Source organism: Pseudophryne corroboree, chromosome 4 (genome assembly GCF_028390025.1).
Source record: "Pseudophryne corroboree isolate aPseCor3 chromosome 4, aPseCor3.hap2, whole genome shotgun sequence".
NCBI lineage: Eukaryota > Metazoa > Chordata > Amphibia > Anura > Myobatrachidae > Pseudophryne > Pseudophryne corroboree.
Genome location: NC_086447.1, coordinates 471,609,202 through 471,630,137, shown reverse-complemented (window position 1 = coordinate 471,630,137; position 20,936 = coordinate 471,609,202). Strand labels below are relative to the sequence as shown.

At 45.7% G+C, this 20,936-nt stretch overlaps 1 protein-coding gene across 2 annotated transcripts in view; it reads left to right on the top strand.

Annotated features, from left to right (window-relative positions):
* The window catches only part of ASCC3 (activating signal cointegrator 1 complex subunit 3), a 1,202,160-nt gene that overhangs the window by 180,860 nt on the left and 1,000,364 nt on the right, over positions 1 to 20,936 (top strand). For both annotated transcript variants that reach the window (XM_063917038.1, XM_063917039.1), the window contains exon 5: positions 11,698 to 11,818. In XM_063917038.1, the coding sequence (XP_063773108.1) occupies positions 11,698 to 11,818 (121 nt within the window). The remainder of the gene's footprint in view (positions 1 to 11,697; positions 11,819 to 20,936) is intronic.

The following is a 20,936-nucleotide window of genomic DNA, read 5'->3' as shown; positions in this document are numbered from 1 at the left end:
TTATTTTGCCAAAGTCTCAGTTGATTCCGACGACTCGGCTGCCCTTCCTGGGCATGATCCTAGACACGAAGCTTCAGAAAGTGTGTCTTCCGGAGGACAAAGCTCTAGAAATACAGACCATGGTCAAGGAGCTTTTGAGACCGACAAGTGTGTTGATTCATCAATGCACTCGAGTGCTAGGGAAGATGGTGGCTACTTACGAGGCCATTCCGTTTGGCAGGTTTCATGCCAGGGTGTTTCAGTGGGACCTGCTGGACAAATGGTCCGGGTCTCACCTACACATGCACCGGAAAATAAGTCTATCTTCTAGGGCCAGGATCTCTCTCCTGTGGTGGCTGCAAGGCTCCCACCTTCTAGAGGGACGCCGTTTCGATGCAAGTCTCCGAGGCTGGGGCGCAATCGCGCAGGGAAGAAGTTTTCAGGGAAAATGGTCAAGCCAGGAATCCTCTCTCCACATAAATGTTCTAGAGCTAAGAGCCATTTACACCGGCCTCCTGCAAGCGAAGAGTTTTCTTCAGGGTCTCCCTGTCCTGATCCAGTCGGACAACATCACAGCGGTGGCGTACGTAAAGTGCCAAGGCGGAACCAGGAGCAGGGCGGCAATGGCGGAAGCCACAAGGATTCTCCGCTGGGCGGAACAGCACGTGAGCGCTCTGTCAGCAGTCTTCCTCCCGGGCGTGGACAACTGGGAAGCAGACTTACTCAGCAGGCACGATCTCCATCCTGGAGAGTGGGCTCTTCATCAAGAGGTATTTGCAGAAGTGACAAAGCGTTGGGGAATTCCTCAGATAGACATGATGGCGTCTCGCCTCAACAAGAAGCTTCCGAAGTATTGTTCCAGGTCAAGGGACCCCCAAGCCTGTGCAGTGGATGCCCTGGTAACTCTGTGGGTGTTTCAGTCGGTGTATGTGTTCCCTCCGCCTCCTCTCATTCCAAGGGTGTTGAGGATCATAAGACGAACGAGGGTTCAGGCAATACTCGTCGTTCCAGATTGGCCACGGAGGGCCTGGTATCCGGATCTTCAGGAATTAATAGTGGAAGATCCCTGGCCGCTTCCTCTGAGAGGACCTGTTACTGCAGGGGCCCTGCCTGTTTCCGGACTTACCGCGGCTGCGTTTGACGTCGTGGAAGTTGAATGCCAGATTTTAGCTCGGAAGGGTATTCCCGGGGAAGTCATCCCCACTCTCCTTAAGGCTAGTAAGAAACATTATCACCGTATTTGGAGAAAATATGTGTCGTGGTGTGAAACCAAAGCAGCTCCTGTGGAGGAGTTTCACTTGGGTCGTTTCCTCCATTTTTTGCAGGCAGGCGTGGATGCAGGACTGAAATTGGGTTCCATCAAAGTGCAGATTTCGGCTTTATCTATTTTCTTTCAAAAGGAATTGGCCGTCCTTCCTGAGGTTCAGACTTTCGTGAAGGGAGTGCTGCATATCCATCCTCCTTTTGTGCCACCCGTGGCGCCGTGGGATCTTGAAGTGGTGTTGCAGTTTCTTATGTCTCACTGGTTTGAGCCTTTGCGTAAGGTTGAGTTACAGTTTCTCACTTGGAAAGTGGTAATGCTTTTGGCTCTGGCGTCTGCCAGACGTGTGTCCGAGTTGGCGGACTTGTCTCACAAGAGCCCATATTTGATCTCTCATTCGGATGGAGCGGAATTGAGGACTCGTCAACAATTTCTGCCGAAGTTGGTTTCTTCATTTCACATAAACCAACCTATTGTGGTGCCTGTGGCTACGGATGCTGTGGTGGTCCCAAAATCTCTTGATGTTGTAAGAGCTTTGAAAATTTATGTTGCCAGAACGGCTCTTAATCGGACAACAGAGACTCTGTTTGTTCTGTATGCTTCCAACAAGATTGGAAATCCTGCTTCTAAGCAAACTATTGCACGCTGGATTTGTAATACGATTCAGCAAGCTCATTCTTCGCTGGGCTACCGTTGCCGAAGTAAGTGAAGGCCCATTCTACCAGGAAGGTGGGCTCATCTTGGGCGGCTGCATGAGGGGTCTCAGCACTTCAACTTTGCCGAGCAGCTACGTGGTCGGGTTCAAACACTTTTGCTACAAGTTTGATACCCTGGCTGATGAGGACCTCATGTTTGCTCAATCGGTGCTGCAGAGTCGTCCGCCCTCTCCCGCCCGCTCTGGAGCTTTGGTATAGACCCCATGGTCCTTTTGGAGTCCCCAGCATCCTCTAGGACGTATGAGAAAGTAGGATTTTAATACCTACCGGTAAATCCTTTTCTCCTAGTCCGTAGAGGATGCTGGGCGCCCATCCCAGTGCGGACTGTTCCTTGCAGTTAGGTTGATACTGGTTATTTTCGGTTACACGTGGTTTTGTGTATCAGTTATGTTCAGCTTGTTGCTGCTGTTAGTTCATACTGAGATCTGGTTTCATGCTACTCCAGTTGTACGGTATGTTTGTGGTGTGGGCTGGTATGTTTCTCGCCCTTAGTTAACAAAAATCCTTTCCTCGAAATGTCCGTCTCTCCTGGGCATAGTTCCTATAACTGAGGTCTGGGGGAGGGGCATAGAGGGAAGAGCCAGTTCACACCCAGTCAAAGTCTTTTTAGTGTGCCCAAGCTCCTGCGGATCCCGTCTATACCCCATGGTCCTTTTGGAGTCCCCAGCATCCTCTACGGACTAGGAGAAAAGGATTTACCGGTAGGTATTAAAATCCTATTTTAAATCATATATACAAACTTTAGATTTAACAGATAAGAGTGGGCGAGGTGTAACATATAGGGGGAGAATTGTCAAACCTTCAAGAGATGTCTAGTTGAGGTGCTGCTCATAGCAACCAAACTATAAAATGATAGCTAGAATCTGGTTGTTATTAGCAACTAATACTTCTTTAGAAGGTTTGATAAGTCACCCCCATAACATTACCACGTGTAAGTTAAATTGTCAGACCTAAAAGGCAGGCCAAGTAGAAGCAACATTGAATTGGTTGACTTGCAGGAAAGGGCAGATAGCTCTAATCCAGAAACCTTTCTGTATACGGCTGCATTTCTGAGATTGACGATTTGATTAAGCGTTTAAGGCAACATTTTCCTCTCTATATTTCTCGACATTGTTCTGGATGTTCAAAAGAGTGGTCCCAATTCATACTAATCATCAGGCTTCTCTGTGAACTAAAGCTCCCATACTTTGTTGTTCCCGTCCAGGCTGCAGGTAGTAACTAATGGGAAAATACCACTTCTCCATTTTGCAAGATGCAACGGGCTGGTTAGACAGAAGACTTCCAGTTATATCTCTCAAAGGACAGCGATCATTTTGTAGCGATGTGTGTTTGAGATTACTTGTAATGCGTGGCAAGCTAAAATGCCTGACAGACATTTTCTGGCAGCTTGACACCCTTCAGATATCATGGCTGTTCACTATGAGAAGTCACACAGTTTATGGCACCCAATATCTGTGCTTCCACCTGTGGAGGAGACATGTCCCCGGCGCTCCACTGTGACAGTCTGGTATGCCCGACCAATCAATACTTTTAAAAATTTTAAATTTACCAGGAGGAAAGAGGCTGATCTCAAACTGATTTGTCTAGACTTAAAGACACTGTGGGGGGTGGGGCTGTGTACATATCGGCCAGTTATGGTATTGCCGACATCACAAGTCAGTGCTGGAGAAATGAATTCCTTACTATATGAAAATGCCCCCAGAGTATAACTGTCTAACTGATAATGTATTCAGAGCAACTGGGCATATAATCTTTAACAAATGTAAATGCAAGCTTAATTTTTCCTGACATATTTAATACATGCAGTCTGGCGTGCAGTATTGCGTTTACATCTACAGTGTATATGGTTTGTTTGACCATAAACAAACTTTCCAATAGAACTGTCCATGGATAACTGCACAAAATTGCAGACTCATTTCTTGATTATTATACGAGCCCATATGCATCACAAACATCCTATGCTTTTCTACTCTCGACTTAAAAATCATATTGATTTGCCCATGCAGAATCTGCCCCAGTAGTCAACACACTTTTTAGGGGTTCCTCCTTTGTCCCTAGACTGTTAGATAATTTTACTGAACTACTGTATATGTGTGTGTGTGTAAGTTGCAGTGATGTCAGTTAGCCCCCACCCGAACCCCTGAGCCCTGTGATACTCATGTTGGTGCCCAGTCAAGAAGAAACTTAAATACAGACCCTTTTCAGTGCTTTTCCATCTGACATGGTTAACCATGTAATCTCCAAACATACATAATTGGAATAATGTGTTAAACAATCCAATGGAACTTTAATGCATATATGTAAGCAGAATGGCATTCCATAAAAAAAAAAAAAGTGAACTGGTTGGTGTAAGTCCAGTTGTGCTCTACTGTTCTTCCCCATAGAGGATCAGCTGGCTCTTTGCAGCTCTTGCATAATCTATTATTTACCACTATAATTGCCAAGCCTTCCTTTATGTAACTTGCCAGCTGCTCGAGAAAACTAAGCAATTACATTTATTTAGGTACCTTTTGTTTTACATATTGCTTTTTTAAGTAGGTGGTTGTTTTGTTGTGAGTATTTCTCTAACGTCCTAGTGGATGCTGGGGACTCCGTAAGGACCATGGGGAATAGACAGGCTCCGCAGGAGACTGGGCACTCTGAGAAAGATTTAGTACTACTGGTGTGCACTGGCTCCTCCCTCTATGCCCCTCCTCCAGACCTCAGTTAGAATCTGTGCCCGGACAGAGCTGGGTGCATTTTAGTGAGCTCTCCTGAGCTTGCTAAGAAGAAAGTATTTTAGTTAGGTTTTTTATTTTCAGAGAGCTTCTGCTGGCAACAGACTCTTTGCTACGTGGGACTGAGGGGAGAGAAGCAAACCTACTAACTGCGGCTAGGTTGCGTTTCTTAGGCTACTGGACACCATTAGCTCCAGAGGGATCGAACACAGGAACCTAACCTTGGTCGTCCGTTCCCGGAGCCGCGCCGCCGTCCCCCTCGCAGAGCCAAAAGACAGAAGCCGGCGGGTTGAAGCAAGAAGACGTCAAAATCGGCGGCAGAAGACTCCTGTCTTCATATGAGGTAGCGCACAGCACTGCAGCTGTGCGCCATTGCGCCCACACTAACCCACACACTCCGGTCACTGTAGGGCGCAGGGGGGGGGGGGGCGCCCTGGGCAGCAATTGATTACCTCCTGGCAAAAGCAGCATATATACAGCTGGGCACTGTAATATGCATGAGCCCCCGCCATTAATTTTACACAAAATCGCGGGACAGAAGCCCGCCGCTGAGGGGGGGGGGGGCTTCTTCCTCAGCACTCACCAGCGCCATTTTCTCTCCACAGCTCCGCTGAGAGGAAGCTCCTCAGGCTCTCCCCTGCAGACTCACGGTAGAAAGAGGGTAAAAAGAGAGGGGGGGCACATAAATTTAGCGCATTAATCATATATACAGCAGCTACTGGGTAAACACTAAGTTACTGTGTGATTCCTGGGTCATATAGCGCTGGGGTGTGTGCTGGCATACTCTGTCTCTCCAAAAGGCCTTGTGGGGGTCCTGTCCTCATATAGAGCATCCCCTGTGTGTGTGGTGTGTCGGTACGCGTGTGTCGACATGTTTGACGAGGAGGGCTATGTGGAGGCAGAGCAAGTGCAGATGAATGACGTGTCTCCGCCGACGGCGCTGACACCTGATTGGATGGATATGTGGAAGGTGTTAAATGATAATGTAAACTCCTTGCATAAAAGGTTAGATAAAGCTGATGCATTGGGACAGTCGGGGTCTCAGCCCATGCCTGATCCTACAGCGCAGAGGCCGTCAGGGTCTCAGAAGCGCCCACTATCCAAAATTGTTGACACAGATATCGACACGGATTCTGACTCCAGTGTCGATGACGATGATGCAAAATTGCAGCCTAAAATGGCTAAAGCCATCCGCTACATGATTATAGCAATGAAGGATGTATTTCACATATCAGAGGTAAACCCTGTCCCTGACAAGAGGGTTTATATGTATGGGGAGAAAAAGCAAGAGGTGACTTTTCCCCCTTCACATGAGTTAAATGAGTTATGTGAAAAAGCGTGAGATTCCCCCGATAGGAAAGTGCTGATTTCCAAAAGGTTACTTATGGCGTACCCTTGCGCTGGGAATCCTCCCCTAGGGTAGATAAAGCTCTGACACGCTTATCTAAGAAGGTGGCCCTGCCGTCACAGGATACGGCCGCCCTGAAGGATCCTGCCGATAGGAAGCAGGAAAGTATCCTGAAGTCTGTTTATACACATTCAGGTACTCTACTGAGGCCGGCAATTGCGTCGGCCTGGATGTGTAGTGCTGTAGCAGCATGGACAGATAATCTGTCTGAGGAACTGGATACCTTAGACAAGGATTCCATTTTACTGACCCTGGGGCATATAAAAGACGCTGTCCTATATATGAGGGATGCCCAGAGGGACATTTGACTACTGGGCTCTAGAATAAATGCAATGTCAATTTCTGCCAGAAGGGTCCTGTGGACTCGGCAATGGACAGGTGATGCCGACTCCAAAAAGCACATGGAGGTTTTACCTTACAAGGGTGAGGAACTGTTTGGGGACGGTCTCTCGGACCTCGTTTCCACAGCTACGGCTGGGAAGTCAAATTTTTTGCCATATATTCCCTCACAGCCTAAGAAAGCACCGTATTACCAAATGCAGTCCTTTCGATCACAAAGAAGCAAGAAGGTCAGAGGTGCGTCCTTTCTTGCCAGAGGCAGGGGTAGAGGAAAGAAGCTGCACCATACAGCTAGTTCCCAGGAACAGAAGTCCTCCCCGGCTTCCACTAAATCCACCGCATGACGCTGGGGCTCCACAGGTGGGGCCAGGAGCGGTGGGGGCGCGTCTCTGAAATTTCAGCCACCAGTGGGTTCGCTCACAGGTGGATCCCTGGGCTATACAGATTGTGTCTCAGGGATAAAAGCTGGAATTCGAAGTGATGCCCCCTCACCGTTACCTCAAATCGGCCCTGCCAGCTTCTCCCATGGAACGGGAAGTAGTGTTAGCGGCAATTCACAAGTTATATCTCCAGCAGGTGGTGGTAAAGGTTCCCCTCCTTCAACAGGGAAGGGGATACTATTCCACAATGTTTGTGGTACCGAAACCGGACGGTTCGGTCAGAACCATATTGAATTTAAAGTCCCTGAACATTTATCTGAAAAGATTCAAGTTCAAAATGGAATCGCTCAGAGCGGTCATTGCAAGCCTGGAAGAGGGGGATTTTATGGTGTCTCTGGACATCAAGGATGCTTACTTGCATGTCCCCATTTATCCACCTCTTCAGGAAAACCTCAGATTTGTGGTACAGGACTGTTATTACCAATTCCAGACGTTGCCGTTTGGGCTCTCCACGGCACCGAGAATATTTACCAAGGTAATGGCGGAAATTATGGTGATCCTGAGAAAGCAAGGAGTCACAGTTATCCCATACTTGGACGATCTCCTCATAAAGGCGAGGTCCAGAGAGCAGTTGCTGATCAGCGTAGCACACTCTCAGGAAGTGTTGCAGCAGCATGGCTGGATTCTGAATATCCCAAAGTCGCAGCTGATTCCTACGACGCGTCTGCCCTTTCTGGGCATGATTCTGGACACAGACCAGAAGAAGGTGTTTCTCCCGGCGGAGAAGGCTCAGGAGCTCATGACTCTGGTCAGAGACCTCTTAAAACCGAAACAGATGTCGGTGCATCACTGCACGCGAGTCCTGGGAAAGATGGTGGCAGTGTACGAAGCCATTCCCTTCGGCAGGTTCCTTGCGAGGATCTTTCAGTGGGATCTGTTGGACAAGTGGTCCGGCTTGCATCTTCAGATGCATCGGCTGATCACCCTGTCCCCAAGGGCCAGGGTGTCTCTTCTGTGGTGGCTGCAGAGTGCTCACCTTCTCGAGGGCCGCAGGTTCGGCATACAGGACTGGGTCCTGGTGACCACGGATGCAAGCCTCCGAGGATGGGGGCAGTCACTCAGGGAAGAAACTTCCAAGGGTTGTGGTCAAGTCAGGAGGCTTGTCTGCACATAAATATCCTGGAACTAAGGGCCATATACAATGCCCTGAGTCAAGCGGAGCCTCTGCTTCGCAACCAACTGGTGCTGATTCAGTCAGACAACATCACCGCAGTGGCTCATGTAAACCGCCAGGGCGGCACAAGAAGCAGAGTGGCGATGGCGGAAGCCACCAGGATTCTTTGTTGGGCGGAGAATCACGTGCAAGCACTGTCAGCAGTGTTCATTCCGGGAGTGGACAACTGGGAAGCAGACTTCCTCAGCAGGCACGACCTCCACCCGGGAGAGTGGGGACTTCATCACGAAGTCTTCACTCAGATTACAAATCGATGGGAACTGCCACAGGTGGACATGATGGCGTCCAGTCTCAACAAAAAGCTACAAAGGTATTGCGCCAGGTCAAGAGACCCTCAGGCGATAGCTGTGGACGCACTAGTAACACCGTGGGTGTTCCAGTCGGTCTATGTGTTTCCTCCTCTTCCTCTTATACCCAAGGTGCTGAGAATCGTAAGAAAAAGTGGAGTGAGAACAATACTCATTGTTCCGGATTGGCCAAGAAGGACTTGGTACCCGGAACTGCAAGAATTGCTCACAGAGGACCCATGGCCTCTGCCTCTCAGACAGGACCTGTTGCAACAGGGGCCCTGTCTGTTCCAAGACTTACCGCGGCTGCGTTTGACGGCATGGCGGTTGAATGCAGGATCCTAGCGGAAAAAGGCATTCCGGATGAAGTTATTCCTACGCTGATAAAGGCTAGGAAGGACGTGACAGCAAAACACTATCACCGTATATGGCGAAAATATGTGGCCTGGTGTGAGGCCAGGAAGGCCCCTACAGAGGAATTCCAGCTGGGCCGGTTCCTGCACTTCCTACAGTCTGGAGTGACTATGGGCTTGAAGTTGGGGTCCATAAAGGTCCAGATTTCGGCCCTATCCATTTTCTTTCAAAAGGAACTGGCTTCTCTTCCTGAAGTTCAGACGTTTGTTAAGGGAGTGCTGCATATTCAGCCCCCTTTTGTGCCACCAGTGGCACCTTGTGATCTCAACGTGGTGTTGGGTTTCCTGAAATCCCACTGGTTTGAGCCACTTAAGACCGTGGAGCTAAAGTATCTCACGTGGAAGGTGGTCATGCTATTGGCCTTAGCTTCGGCTAGGCGTGTGTCAGAATTGGCGGCTTTGTCATGTAAAAGCCCCTATCTGGTTTTCCATATGGACAGGGCAGAATTACGGACTCGTCCGCAATTTCTGCCGAAGGTGGTGTCATCTTTTCATTTGAACCAGCCTATTGTGGTGCCTGCGGCTACTCGTGACTTGGAGGATTCCAAGTTGCTTGATGTAGTCAGGGCTTTGAAGATCTATGTAGCCAGGATGGCTGGAGTCAGGAAGACTGACTCGCTGTTTATCCTGTATGCATCCAACAAGCTGGGTGCTCCTGCTTCAAAGCAAACCATTGCTCGCTGGATCTGTAGCACGATTCAGCAGGCTCATTCTGCGGCTGGATTGCCGCATCCAAAATCAGTGAAAGCCCATTCCACAAGGAAAGTGGGCTCTTCTTGGGCGGCTGCCCGAGGGGTCTCGGCATTACAGCTTTGCCGAGCAGCTACTTGGTCGGGTTCAAACACATTTGCTAAGTTCTACAAGTTTGATACCCTGGCTGAGGAGGACCTTGTGTTTGCCCATTCGTTGCTGCAGAGTCATCCGCACTCTCCCGCCCGTTTGGGAGCTTTGGTATAATCCCCATGGTCCTTACGGAGTCCCCAGCATCCACTAGGACGTTAGAGAAAATAAGATTTTACTCACCGGTAAATCTATTTCTCGTAGTCCGTAGTGGATGCTGGGCGCCCGTCCCAAGTGCGCACTTCTTCTGCAATACTTGTATATAGTTATTGCTTAATAAAGGGTTATGTTATGTTGGCATACATTGTTTGATGCTCTGTTGTTGTTCATACTGTTGACTGGGTAAGTTTATCACAAGTTATACGGTGTGATTGGTGTGGCTGGTATGAGTCTTACCCTGGATTCCAAAATCCTTTCCTTGTAATGTCAGCTCTACCGGGCACAGTTTCCTTAACTGAGGTCTGGAGGAGGGGCATAGAGGGAGGAGCCAGTGCACACCAGTAGTACTAAATCTTTCTTAGAGTGCCCTGTCTCCTGCGGAGCCCGTCTATTCCCCATGGTCCTTACGGAGTACCCAGCATCCACTACGGACTACGAGAAATAGATTTACCGGTGAGTTAAATCTTATTTTTTCTTTTACATTTTCTTTAAAAATCTTGGAGATTTTTTTTTTTTTTTTTTGAATAATAAAAATGACCTTTAAAATACATGAATTTAAATAACACTTGTTTTCTGCAGTCATGTGCCGTATGCTTTGAAAAGGATGCTGGACATAATGAATGGAATTAAAGAGCAAGTTATACGCACACTAGGATTAATACTTACAAAAATGTTAATGCTGAAAACTTTTATGAAATTGATTCATTTTAAGTCTAGATATCTCAGTGATCAAAAGTAATATTGAAGATGGTGAATTGATGTGTAGATTTGTGTTCCTTTTTTGCTAATATTTAGTTAAAATGAATGAATTTTTTTTCTTGTAAAGTTACTTTAAACCTCTCAAACCATTTCTTTCTTGATAGAAGATGTACTTTCTTTATTATGATGAGAGAGAGAAAAAAAAGCAGTGATCTTTGAATGCTGCTCTGTTATGCTCATATTGCAGTAAAAACAAGTCATCCTCAGACCTGAGTTAAGCTGAAGATGGGTTAAGTTATGTTATGGAAATTGTAAGCAGTTATAGAAACTCATATTCTGTTTAAAGATCACCTAAATAGGTTTAATATTTATCTTCCTTTGGATATGGGGCTTTACTGACCTCATGCTCCATCTGCTTGTAAATAACGCTTTCAGAATCAAATCTAAATTTGTATCATACACTCCCCAGTTTTATCAGTTTTCTTTAACTATTCTTACAAATAGTTAATTGTGCAAAATCTGCAATAAATATACAATCTAAAATTTATTTTCTTCATCTAGTTTATATTCTTTAATCTGAAGTGCTTTATAATACCGTACTGTGCATTTATTTATTGACTTTAAACTGTATTGTTTATTATATGTGACACCATGCTTGATCTATTGTATCCACATCTCTTCACGGTTTTCAGTTTTTGTGATACAGGTTGAGTATCCCATATCCAAATATTCCAAAATACGGAATATTCCGAAATATGGAATTTTTTGAGTGAGATAGTGAAACCTTTGTTTTCTGATGGCTTAATGTACACAAACTTTGTTTAATAAACAAATTTATTAAAAATATTGTGTTAAATGACCTTTAGGCTGTGTGTATAAGGTGTATGTGAAACATAAATGAATTGTGTGAATGTACACGTACTTTGTTTAATGCACACAATTATTAAAAATATTGGCTAAAATGACTTTCAGGCTGTGTGTATAAGGTGTATATGAAATATAAATGCATTCTGTGCTTAGAGTTACTGTATGTCCCATCGCCATGATATCTCATTATGGTATGCATTTATTCCAAAATACGGAAAAATCCGATATCCAAAATACTTCTGGTCCCAAGCATTTTGGATAAGGGATACTCAACCTGTAATAAAAAATATGATCTTGAATGTGAAAGTACCGAAGTAACTTAAATAATGTTACTACTCCTTTGTTAATATTCCCTCTAGTCTTATTTCCCATCATCTATTGTTTTTGCTTTATTATAGTTATTTGAACTACTTGGACCTGATGGATTAACAGCCATAGAAGTGCTTTTACAACAGAGGCAAAAAATTGTGGCAAACTTCCCTGGTTGGATATCTGATAACAATATGTGCTCTTTACAAGGTAGGGCATGCTACAACTGCTTACTGATCATGTGTGTCCTTATTTGTTAAATAGTTATAGGTACACAAAGTCTACGTTGTATCTGGATGATAGTTCGACAGTGTATTTGTTGACGATCAATAGGTCGACACCATATGTTTGTTGGATACAACAGGTCGACAGGTTCAAAAGGTCAACGTGGCTCTGGTTGACACATACTTTTGGGGATTTTGACATGTTTTCACAACATATGCTTGATTTACTATCCACGTGGACATCTATTGAGAATAGTAACCTGTGGCAAGTTAAGCGAGCTACCTTGACCAAAGCGTACCTGCACCTTTATACTGATGGTCATCATATAACATAAAATGTACAAGATTTGGCCAGAAAAAAACAAACGCATCGACCATATCTGTGTCATTCATTGTCATGTCAACCTTTTGTACCTGTCAACCACTTGGTGTCGACATATTGATTGTCGACCTTAACATTTGTGATCACACCTGCCTATTTTTGCTTTGACACTATGGCACATAAAAGGATGTGTGGTGGTGTTGTTTAAACTCATGGACAGGGTATTTCTAATAAAATAAGATCTACGCATCGGTTTTGTTTATTACAGTTCTACAACATAAAAAGCCATTTATTTTGCTGCTGGTTATTGTAAAAAACGCAAACTTCAACAGAAAGCACTACCCTCGCTAACAGCCATATTCATACTGTGTATGTGTATTATATAATACTGTGCAAAAGAAAAAATGCTGCTAAGCGAGAATGCTTTCAAAAATAGAAGTGTTAATAGTTTATTTTTATCAATTACCAAAATGCAAAGTGAATGAACAGAAGAGAAATCTAAATCAAATCAATATTTGATGTGACCATCCTTTGCCTTCAAAACAACGTACATTTTCTAGTTACACTTGCACAGTTTTTGAAGGAACTCGGAAGAGAGGTTGTTTCAAACATCTTGGAGAAGTAACAACAGATATTCTGTGGATGCAGGCTGGCTGAAATCATTCTGTCTTTTCATGTAATCCCAGACAGACTCGATGTTGAGATCAGGGCTCCTTATTCTACTTTTCTCTTACGTCCTAGAGGATGCTGGGGACTTCGTAAGGACCATGGGGAATAGACGGGCTCCGCAGGAGACATGGGCACTAAAAAGAACTTTAGATATGGGTGTGCACTGGCTCCTCCCTCTATGCCCCTCCTCCAGACCTCAGTTTGATACTGTGCCCAGAAGGACACTGGGTGCATTACAGGGAGCTCTCCTGAGAAAGAAAGAATTTTTGTTAGGTTTTTTATTTTCAGGGAGCCTGCTGGCATCAGGCTCCCTGCATCGAGGGACTGAGGAGAGAGAAGCAGACCTACTTAAATGCTAGGCTCTGCTTCTTAGGCTACTGGACACCATTAGCTCCAGAGGGAGTCGGAACGCAGGTCTCTCCTAGCTGTTCGTCCCGGAGCCGCGCCGCCGTCCTCCTCACAGAGCAGGAAGATAGAAGCCGGGTGAGTATAAGAAGATAGAAGACTTCAGAGGCGGCAGAAGACTTCAGATCTTCACTGAGGTAACGCTGCGCACCATTGCTCCCACACAAAACACACACTGCAGGCACTGTAATTGTACAGGGCGCAGGGGGGGTGCCCTGGGCAGCAATTTACACCTCTGGGACTGGTAAAACGAGATATATTGGCTCTGTGGGCTGTATATGGGTATCCCCCGCCAGTTTTTGAATGGATTCGAGCGGGACCGAAGCCCGCCGCTGAGGGGGCGGGGCTTGATCCTCAGCACTCACCAGCGCCATTTTTCTCCACAGCACACGCTGAGAAGCTGGCTCCCCGGACTCTCCCCTGCTGAACACGGTGACAGAGGGGTTTAAAGAAGGGGGGGGGGGGGCACGTAATTTGGCCCAATCAAGATATATGTATATAAAAGACGCTATCTGGGAATTTTGGTTTCCAAAGTTATTAGCGCTGGGTGTGTGCTGGCATACTCTCTCTCTGTCTCTCCTAAGGGCCTTGTGGGGGAACTGTCTCCAGATTGGAGATTCCCTGTGTGTGTGGGGTGTCGGAACGCGTGTGTCGGCATGTCTGAAGCGGAAGGCTCTTCTAGGGAAGAGGTGGAGCAAATGAGTGTGGTGTCTCCGTCGGCAACGCCGACACCTGACTGGGTGGATATGTGGAATGTTTTAAATGCAATTGTGAATTTATTACCTATGAGGTTGGACAAAGCATAGTCCAGGGAATGTAATTTTACTATGTCGCAGGGGCCTTCTGGGTCTCAAAAGCGCCCACTATAATCTTCCAAAACTTAACACAATGGATAGTGTAATCTCTTTGTCCATTGGACACAGGAATTGTCATTACAGTACAGGAGAGGTCATAGGTTGGTTTGAATAGGTGGGCGATGTCTGTTCAAGATGCACTCGTGGGTGGTCTCCTCTGGGTTCCCGCCGCATACCTAATGTACAGTAAATACAGTTTATATCTATATTCTACTCCTGCACATAACTATTCGCAGGAACGTGCGATCTTCTGGAAACCAACACCGGAATATTACCCTTAAAATACCCTACAGCTGGATACCAAACACCACCTTATAACCTTGTTCTGTCCCCTCCTATCCTGTAAAGGTGAATCCCTTTGTTCTGATACCATTTAAGCTGTTGTAACTTGCTGGTGTGATGCAGGGAGGCTATGTGTACATTGTGCGCTATTTGGATTAAATATGTAATGTGTTTTGATAGCTTTTCCATGCGTTCACAAACTCTACCGTAAATACTCATACCACGCGCTAATGCGCGGGAGCGACCATACCCAAATTGCGAATATGCGCACGCACGGCAGAACAAGTACACGCACGGAGGCCATCTGTGTGTAGTTTGTACGTGATGTGTGTACTGCAATATTTTTCGACTTCGACAGTCCACCCTATTCTACTTAATCAATAAACAGAAAAATATCTATACAATATCTACAGAAGTTTGGATGGTCGGGAGAGAGTTGTAGGTGGGAAATATATGACCTAGTGGGATAGTAAAAAGATTGTATGTATGAATCTATGTCTGGGGGGGGGGCATGTATCATCGTGCCGTATATGTTATACATAAGCTTCGAGGTATTGCGAAGTATACATTAAATCCTTCTCATCCCGTATTAAGGGACTGTAAATGGGCCAACAAACACTACCGAGCTCTTTTCGGCTTCTTGTTACAACAAATGGTGTGCACATTTAGTTGATGATACATGGATGGGGTAACATATGTGAGTGCTAGTATATGTGGATATCACCTGTCGACTATGTGTGCCATTAGCTGGAGGTTGCAGAGATGAAGATAATACACATATATATATATATAAAATACATTGACATAAACATTTTGGGTAGGGCTGATGTCTTTTCCGGATGGATGTATCTGGGCATAGGGGGAGACAAAAGAAAAACGGGTGAAAGAAACAGGCCATGAAATTCATTTGCAATCCTTATCATAACACTGTTTCTATGGATGGGTCGTAAATTAAATCTGCTGCTATAACAGCGCCCTCGCTCCTTAGACTCATTAAATTTGTGCCGTGCTTGCGCCGCATTAGAATTTGAACACACCTAAATATCGAACCAATCATTATGACGACTCCCAGGATTCAAAGGAGAAACTTCCCAACACTCATAATGACATTCTGAGCCCACTCTCCTAAACCTGAGAACCGTGTGCGTGGGTTCAACCATGAGACCTAGCCGGTCAGTTCATTACTCACAGTCGCTAAGGTAAGGTTGTGCTTCCAGCTGAACTCCCATTTCAACTGCAAGATATCGTCTATCTTTTGATCGATGATCTCTGTTGGGTCGTCAGTGCTGTTTGTAATATAAGTACAGCACTAAACACCATATTGAGTTGCCAGAGTAACACAGTACCCACCTGTCACGGCTGTGACATAATTAAGGACCAATCTGTGCTGAATCACTTCCTCCTTGTAAGCTTGTAACTCCCTTCCCGTATACCTAAAGGTGTCGTCGTATATCTCAGTGATATTATCTATCAAGTTCGCTAGTGCATGGATATACCTATAATTTATAGTTCCTCTGGCAGTATGGGTAATGTCTAATGCGAGAAGGAACTGAATCCCGGTGGATTCGTGGATCAAATGAGAGGCTGCGTGCTCTGCCCTATCTATGAGGTGTCTCTTGATGATGTGTTCGTAGTGAGTATGAGTATAAGTAGCCTGAGCACTGCGGTGAACGTCTTTCATTTTATCATGGGTTATGGTCATGACCTCTGGTAGTACTCTCCCAATATAACACAATCCCTCTGAGCTCGGGGCAAGCCACTTGTACGCCTTCCTACCACATATGAAATAGGCATCATCTGGGAGAACATAGGGGACAAAATATAACATCACCATATTACAAATTTTCCAAGTAAAGAAACCAGTCCCTAGTTTTCCAATCTGCTTAGTACAAGTATCGGGCTGGTTGATATGAGCACAATACCCTGACGATACTTTTCCAACCCACATGGTCTTGCTTCCACGAGTATACCTATACCAGAAATACCTCCCACTGTTGGCTATTTGGCGTACAAGTTCAGAGTGTATGGGTATCCTATCAGCTCTGTATGAAAAGGTCATTGTCTGGTTATTCCACGCCACTTCCCAATTTCCCGGTTTTCGGTAATTGGAAATATTAAAACACAATAAGGACCTGTCTACATGATACTGGTGGAGCTTCAAACTAGGGGGCCTAGAGATATTGAATTTCTTGTCCATCGGTCTCCCACCCCGCAATTCGAGTACCTCATCTATTGCTAAAGGGTATGGTACTAATCCTGACTTACTCTGACCTTGAGGTACTTGTGAGCACACCCAGCATTCTGTCTGGTTTAAGAACTTAACCACTAGTGAGTGGTAATCACTCAACGGATGGCGGTCCATGTTGATATTAAGGTTGGACTGACATCTCTGGATGCACCCATCCACTACTATATTCTCACAATTCCTACAAATACAATATTCATCAGACAATAACCCCTCACAGTGCCTCCGAGCTCCCTGACTACCAGAGCGCTTACTGATGCCAGCCTTTACTAAAGTGATGTGCTGCTCCTGAGATCCTACAGCTTCGTACTCGCCATCAGAACCCATTCCAGATCCCTGCTTGACCTCTCTGGGACCCTCACCAAAACAAACTGTACTGATCAAAACCAGAATTACTAACAGAACCCTAAACGCAGTCTCTTGTGATCGATCCATTTCGTTAGGGGAAAAGAATAAAATAAGAAGGAGAAAAAGAAAGGAAAATGCAGAGGCAGGTGAAAAAAGAAAAATGGTACGACAACCGTTCTAGATCTTGTTACTCTCTGTGCTCAGATGCCTTTCAACAGTCCTGCCACTCAACTTTCCTGGAACAGACACTCCAGTGATACGAGATTCTCTACACTCTGCCCTTTGTCACAAGTTCTTTCTGGGTCAGCGACCTTCTTGCAGTGGGACGAGTGGACCCAAGTCTCTCTTTTCGGTGACCTTCAATGCTGTCGTGCTGGTTAACAAGACTTGGTATGGTCCTTCCCACCTGTCTATGAGGCAACCTGAGCGTAAGAAATTTCAAATCATTACATAATCCCCAGGCTCAATATCATGACAATTACTGTTCGGTAGGTCAGGGATCACCAGCTTTAAATTTCTTTGTTGATTTCTCAGCTGCTGGCTCATCCCAACCAAATATTTCACAGTCACTTCATTATTACATTTCAAATCATCCTGAGGGTCTATCATTACATTAGGTTGTCGACCAAAAAGAATTTCAAAGGGTGATAGGTTAAGGGGAGACCTGGGAGTGATTCTGATGCTGTACAATACTAGTGGCAAAGCTTCTGGCCACAGCAATCCAGTTTCAGCAATTAATTTACTCAGCTTGTTCTTAATAGTGCTGTTCACTCTCTCTACCTTTGCACTCGCCTGTGGACAGTACGGAGTATGCAGCTTGCTATTAATTCCTATCAGTTGCACATGACCTGAAAGACTTAACCTGTAAAATGGGTACCCTTGTCACTTTCAATTATTCTAGGGTTACCATATCTACACAGAAATTCCTGCACAATTTTCTTTTTAGTGAACGTAGCAGTATTTGTGGCAGCAGGGAACGCTTCTTCCCAGTTGGAAAATACATCAATACAAACTAACACATATTTTAAATTCCTACAGGGTGGTAACTGTATGAAGTCGATTTGTATTACCTGAAAAGGTCCGTCTGTAGGAGGGATATGGGATGGCTCTGTTGGTATTGTCTTTCCAATATTCTTCCTCAAGCAAGTAAAGCATGTCATTGCTCTCTTACCTGCATGAGAAGAGAATCCTGGCGCACACCAGTAGGCTCTTACCAGCTTGCACATACCCTCTTTGCCCAGATGAGTCAGACCGTGTGCCGCCTCTGCTAGGCTTGGAAGATATGCTCTGGGGGCCACCGGCTTACCTTGTCCACCTGTCCACAGTCCTGAGGATTCCTGGCCATACCCCTTTGCCCTCCAGACTGCCTTTTCCTGTATGGAACACACATTTTTAATTTCGATTAATTGTTGTGTGTTGATCGTGTTAAATGTCATCAGTGATGTGATGTTCGTTTGTATGGGGGTGGTTGCTGCTGATTTAGCAGCTTCATCTGCACGGCGGTTACGAAGTGAAATTGGGTCTTGGTTATAAGTGTGTGCTTTGCACTTGATAACAGCCACTCTGTCTGGTTCCTGTATTGCTGTCAAAAGCCTTATGATGTGGGACGCATGCGCTACAGGTGTCCCAGCTGCCGTCATGAAATTTCTGAGGCGCCATAGGGCCCCGAAATCATGCCCCACTCCAAAGGCGTACCTTGAATCTGTGTATATATTAGCTGACTTACCCTTGGCCATTTCACACGCTCTGGTTAGGGCGTCCAACTCGGCAACTTGTGCCGAGTGCGGTGGGCCAGGGGTTCAGCTTCTATAATACCTTCGTCATCTACAACTGCATATCCAGTGCACAAGTCTCCCAATTCTGTCTGTCTGTGGCAACTACCGTCAGTGTAGAAGGTAAAGTCTACTCCTTCCAGTGGGTTGTCACTGATGTCAGGTCTCGCTGTGAAAGTCTGATTCAGGTATTCCATACAATCATGCTTATCAGTGTCTGCTCTAAATCCTCCTTCACCATCATTCTTATCCTCCACCCTTTGTGCCTGTCCAGGCACACTTGGCAAGTAAGTTGCAGGATTTAGTGAGCTGCATCTCTTAATGGTGATGTTTACCGGGGCCATCAGTGATAATTCTCACTTTGTAAACCGTGCCGATGAGACATGTCTGGTTTGGGCGGAGTTTAGCAAGGCTGATACTGCATGAGGTGTATGGATTGTCAGGTTGTGTCCTAACACTATGTCCTTGCTTTTACTTACCAGCAAAGCTATCGCTGCAACACTTCGCAAGCAAGTGGGGAGAGACCGCGCTACAGTGTCCAACTGGGCACTGTAGTAAGCTACCGGTCTGCTGGCATCACCATGTCTCTGAGTTAAACGCCTGCCGTGCACCCTGCACTTTCTGTACCGTACAATTCAAAGGGCTTCTCATAATCTGGCATACCTAATGCAGGTGCCTGTGATAGGCACTGTTTGAGTCTCTCAAATGCCAGTTCAGACTCATCTGTGTGCGAGATCCGTTCTGGTTTGTTCAAAGAGACCATTTCTTGCAAAGGTAAAGCCAGGATAGAGAACCCTGGAATCCAGTTTCGACAGTACCCACACATTCCAAGGAAAGTGCGGATCTGTTGCTGCGTTTGTCATGTTGCGAATCGCCAGTATTCTATCAGCAGTGAGGTGTCTCAGTCCTTGAGTCAAGCAATGTCCCAAATATTTTACCCTGGTCTGGCACAACTGCAACTTATCCTTTGAAACCTTCTGTCCCGTTTGGGAAAGATGAAACAGAAGCTGTTTCGTGTCTTTCAAGGACGATTCGAGTGAGTCAGAACACAACAATAAGTCATCGACTTACTGTATTAGTACTGATCCACTCTCAGGTTGAAAGGATTGTAAACAGTCATGCAAAGCCTGGGAGAAAATACTTGGGCTGTCAATGAAACCTTGGGGAAGACGAGTCCAGGTGTACCGTACTCCCCTGTATGTAAAGGCAAAAAGGTACTGGCTGTCAGGGTGAAGAGGGACAGAAAAGAAAGCAGAACAGAGGTCAATGACTGAAGAATTTTTTGCAGTAGAGGGAAATTGCATGAGGATGACAGCTGGATTGGGCACTACGGGGAATTGGCTCTCAACTATCTTATTTATCCCCCTTAGAAGGAAAAGGGCCCTAATTTGCACACCTTAATTAGGTAGTGAGGTGCTACTCTGCTTGAGACTTAGTAAAGTGTACAAAGAGGAAAAGTAGCAGGTGCACAATCTCACATGTGACCGCTCTGACGGGGTAAACTCCTAATTCTACCTCTGGCTTCAGAGGATACTAAGGGATTTTTGGAGCTATCCTACCATCTTTTACTTGTACTACTACTGGAGCTACATTCGTTATCAATCCAGTGTCTTGTCCATCTTTGGTCCAAAGGGAACCCGGTATTTGTGAGATCATTTCCTCTACCTTTGATGGACACTTGTCTATAACAGTAGAATGCGACATTAGCCTTTGAGGGGTGTCTAATATATCTTGCACTTCTTGAGCTTGGTTCTCAGGTATATCCAAGAAGACACCCTCAGGAGTACAGTATATGACACATCGCATTTTACACAATAAATCTCTGCCGAGTAGATTAGTCGGAGCCGATGCAGCCAGCAGAAAAGAATGTTTGGTTTGCAAGGGCCCTATCGTAATCTCTGCATGTCTACTCAAGGGTATTGTTGCACCGTTCCTGTTACTCCCATTGGCGAAATCATTTTTCTCGTGGTCTTTGTACCTGACGTGGAATTCAACACAGACCTGGCCGCCCCTGTATCTACAAGAAATGGTAATGATACACCAGCTACATCAACCTTGACCTCAAGTTCGCTTCCAAGGCTAGCAATCAGTTTCACTGGCTGCAGACTACAGGTGTGGCCCAACCCCTATTGTGTATGGGTACCCTCTCGCTGCGCATTGGCAGCTACAATATGTGAGGGGGATAGCTGAGAATTTTCGGAGGTCTG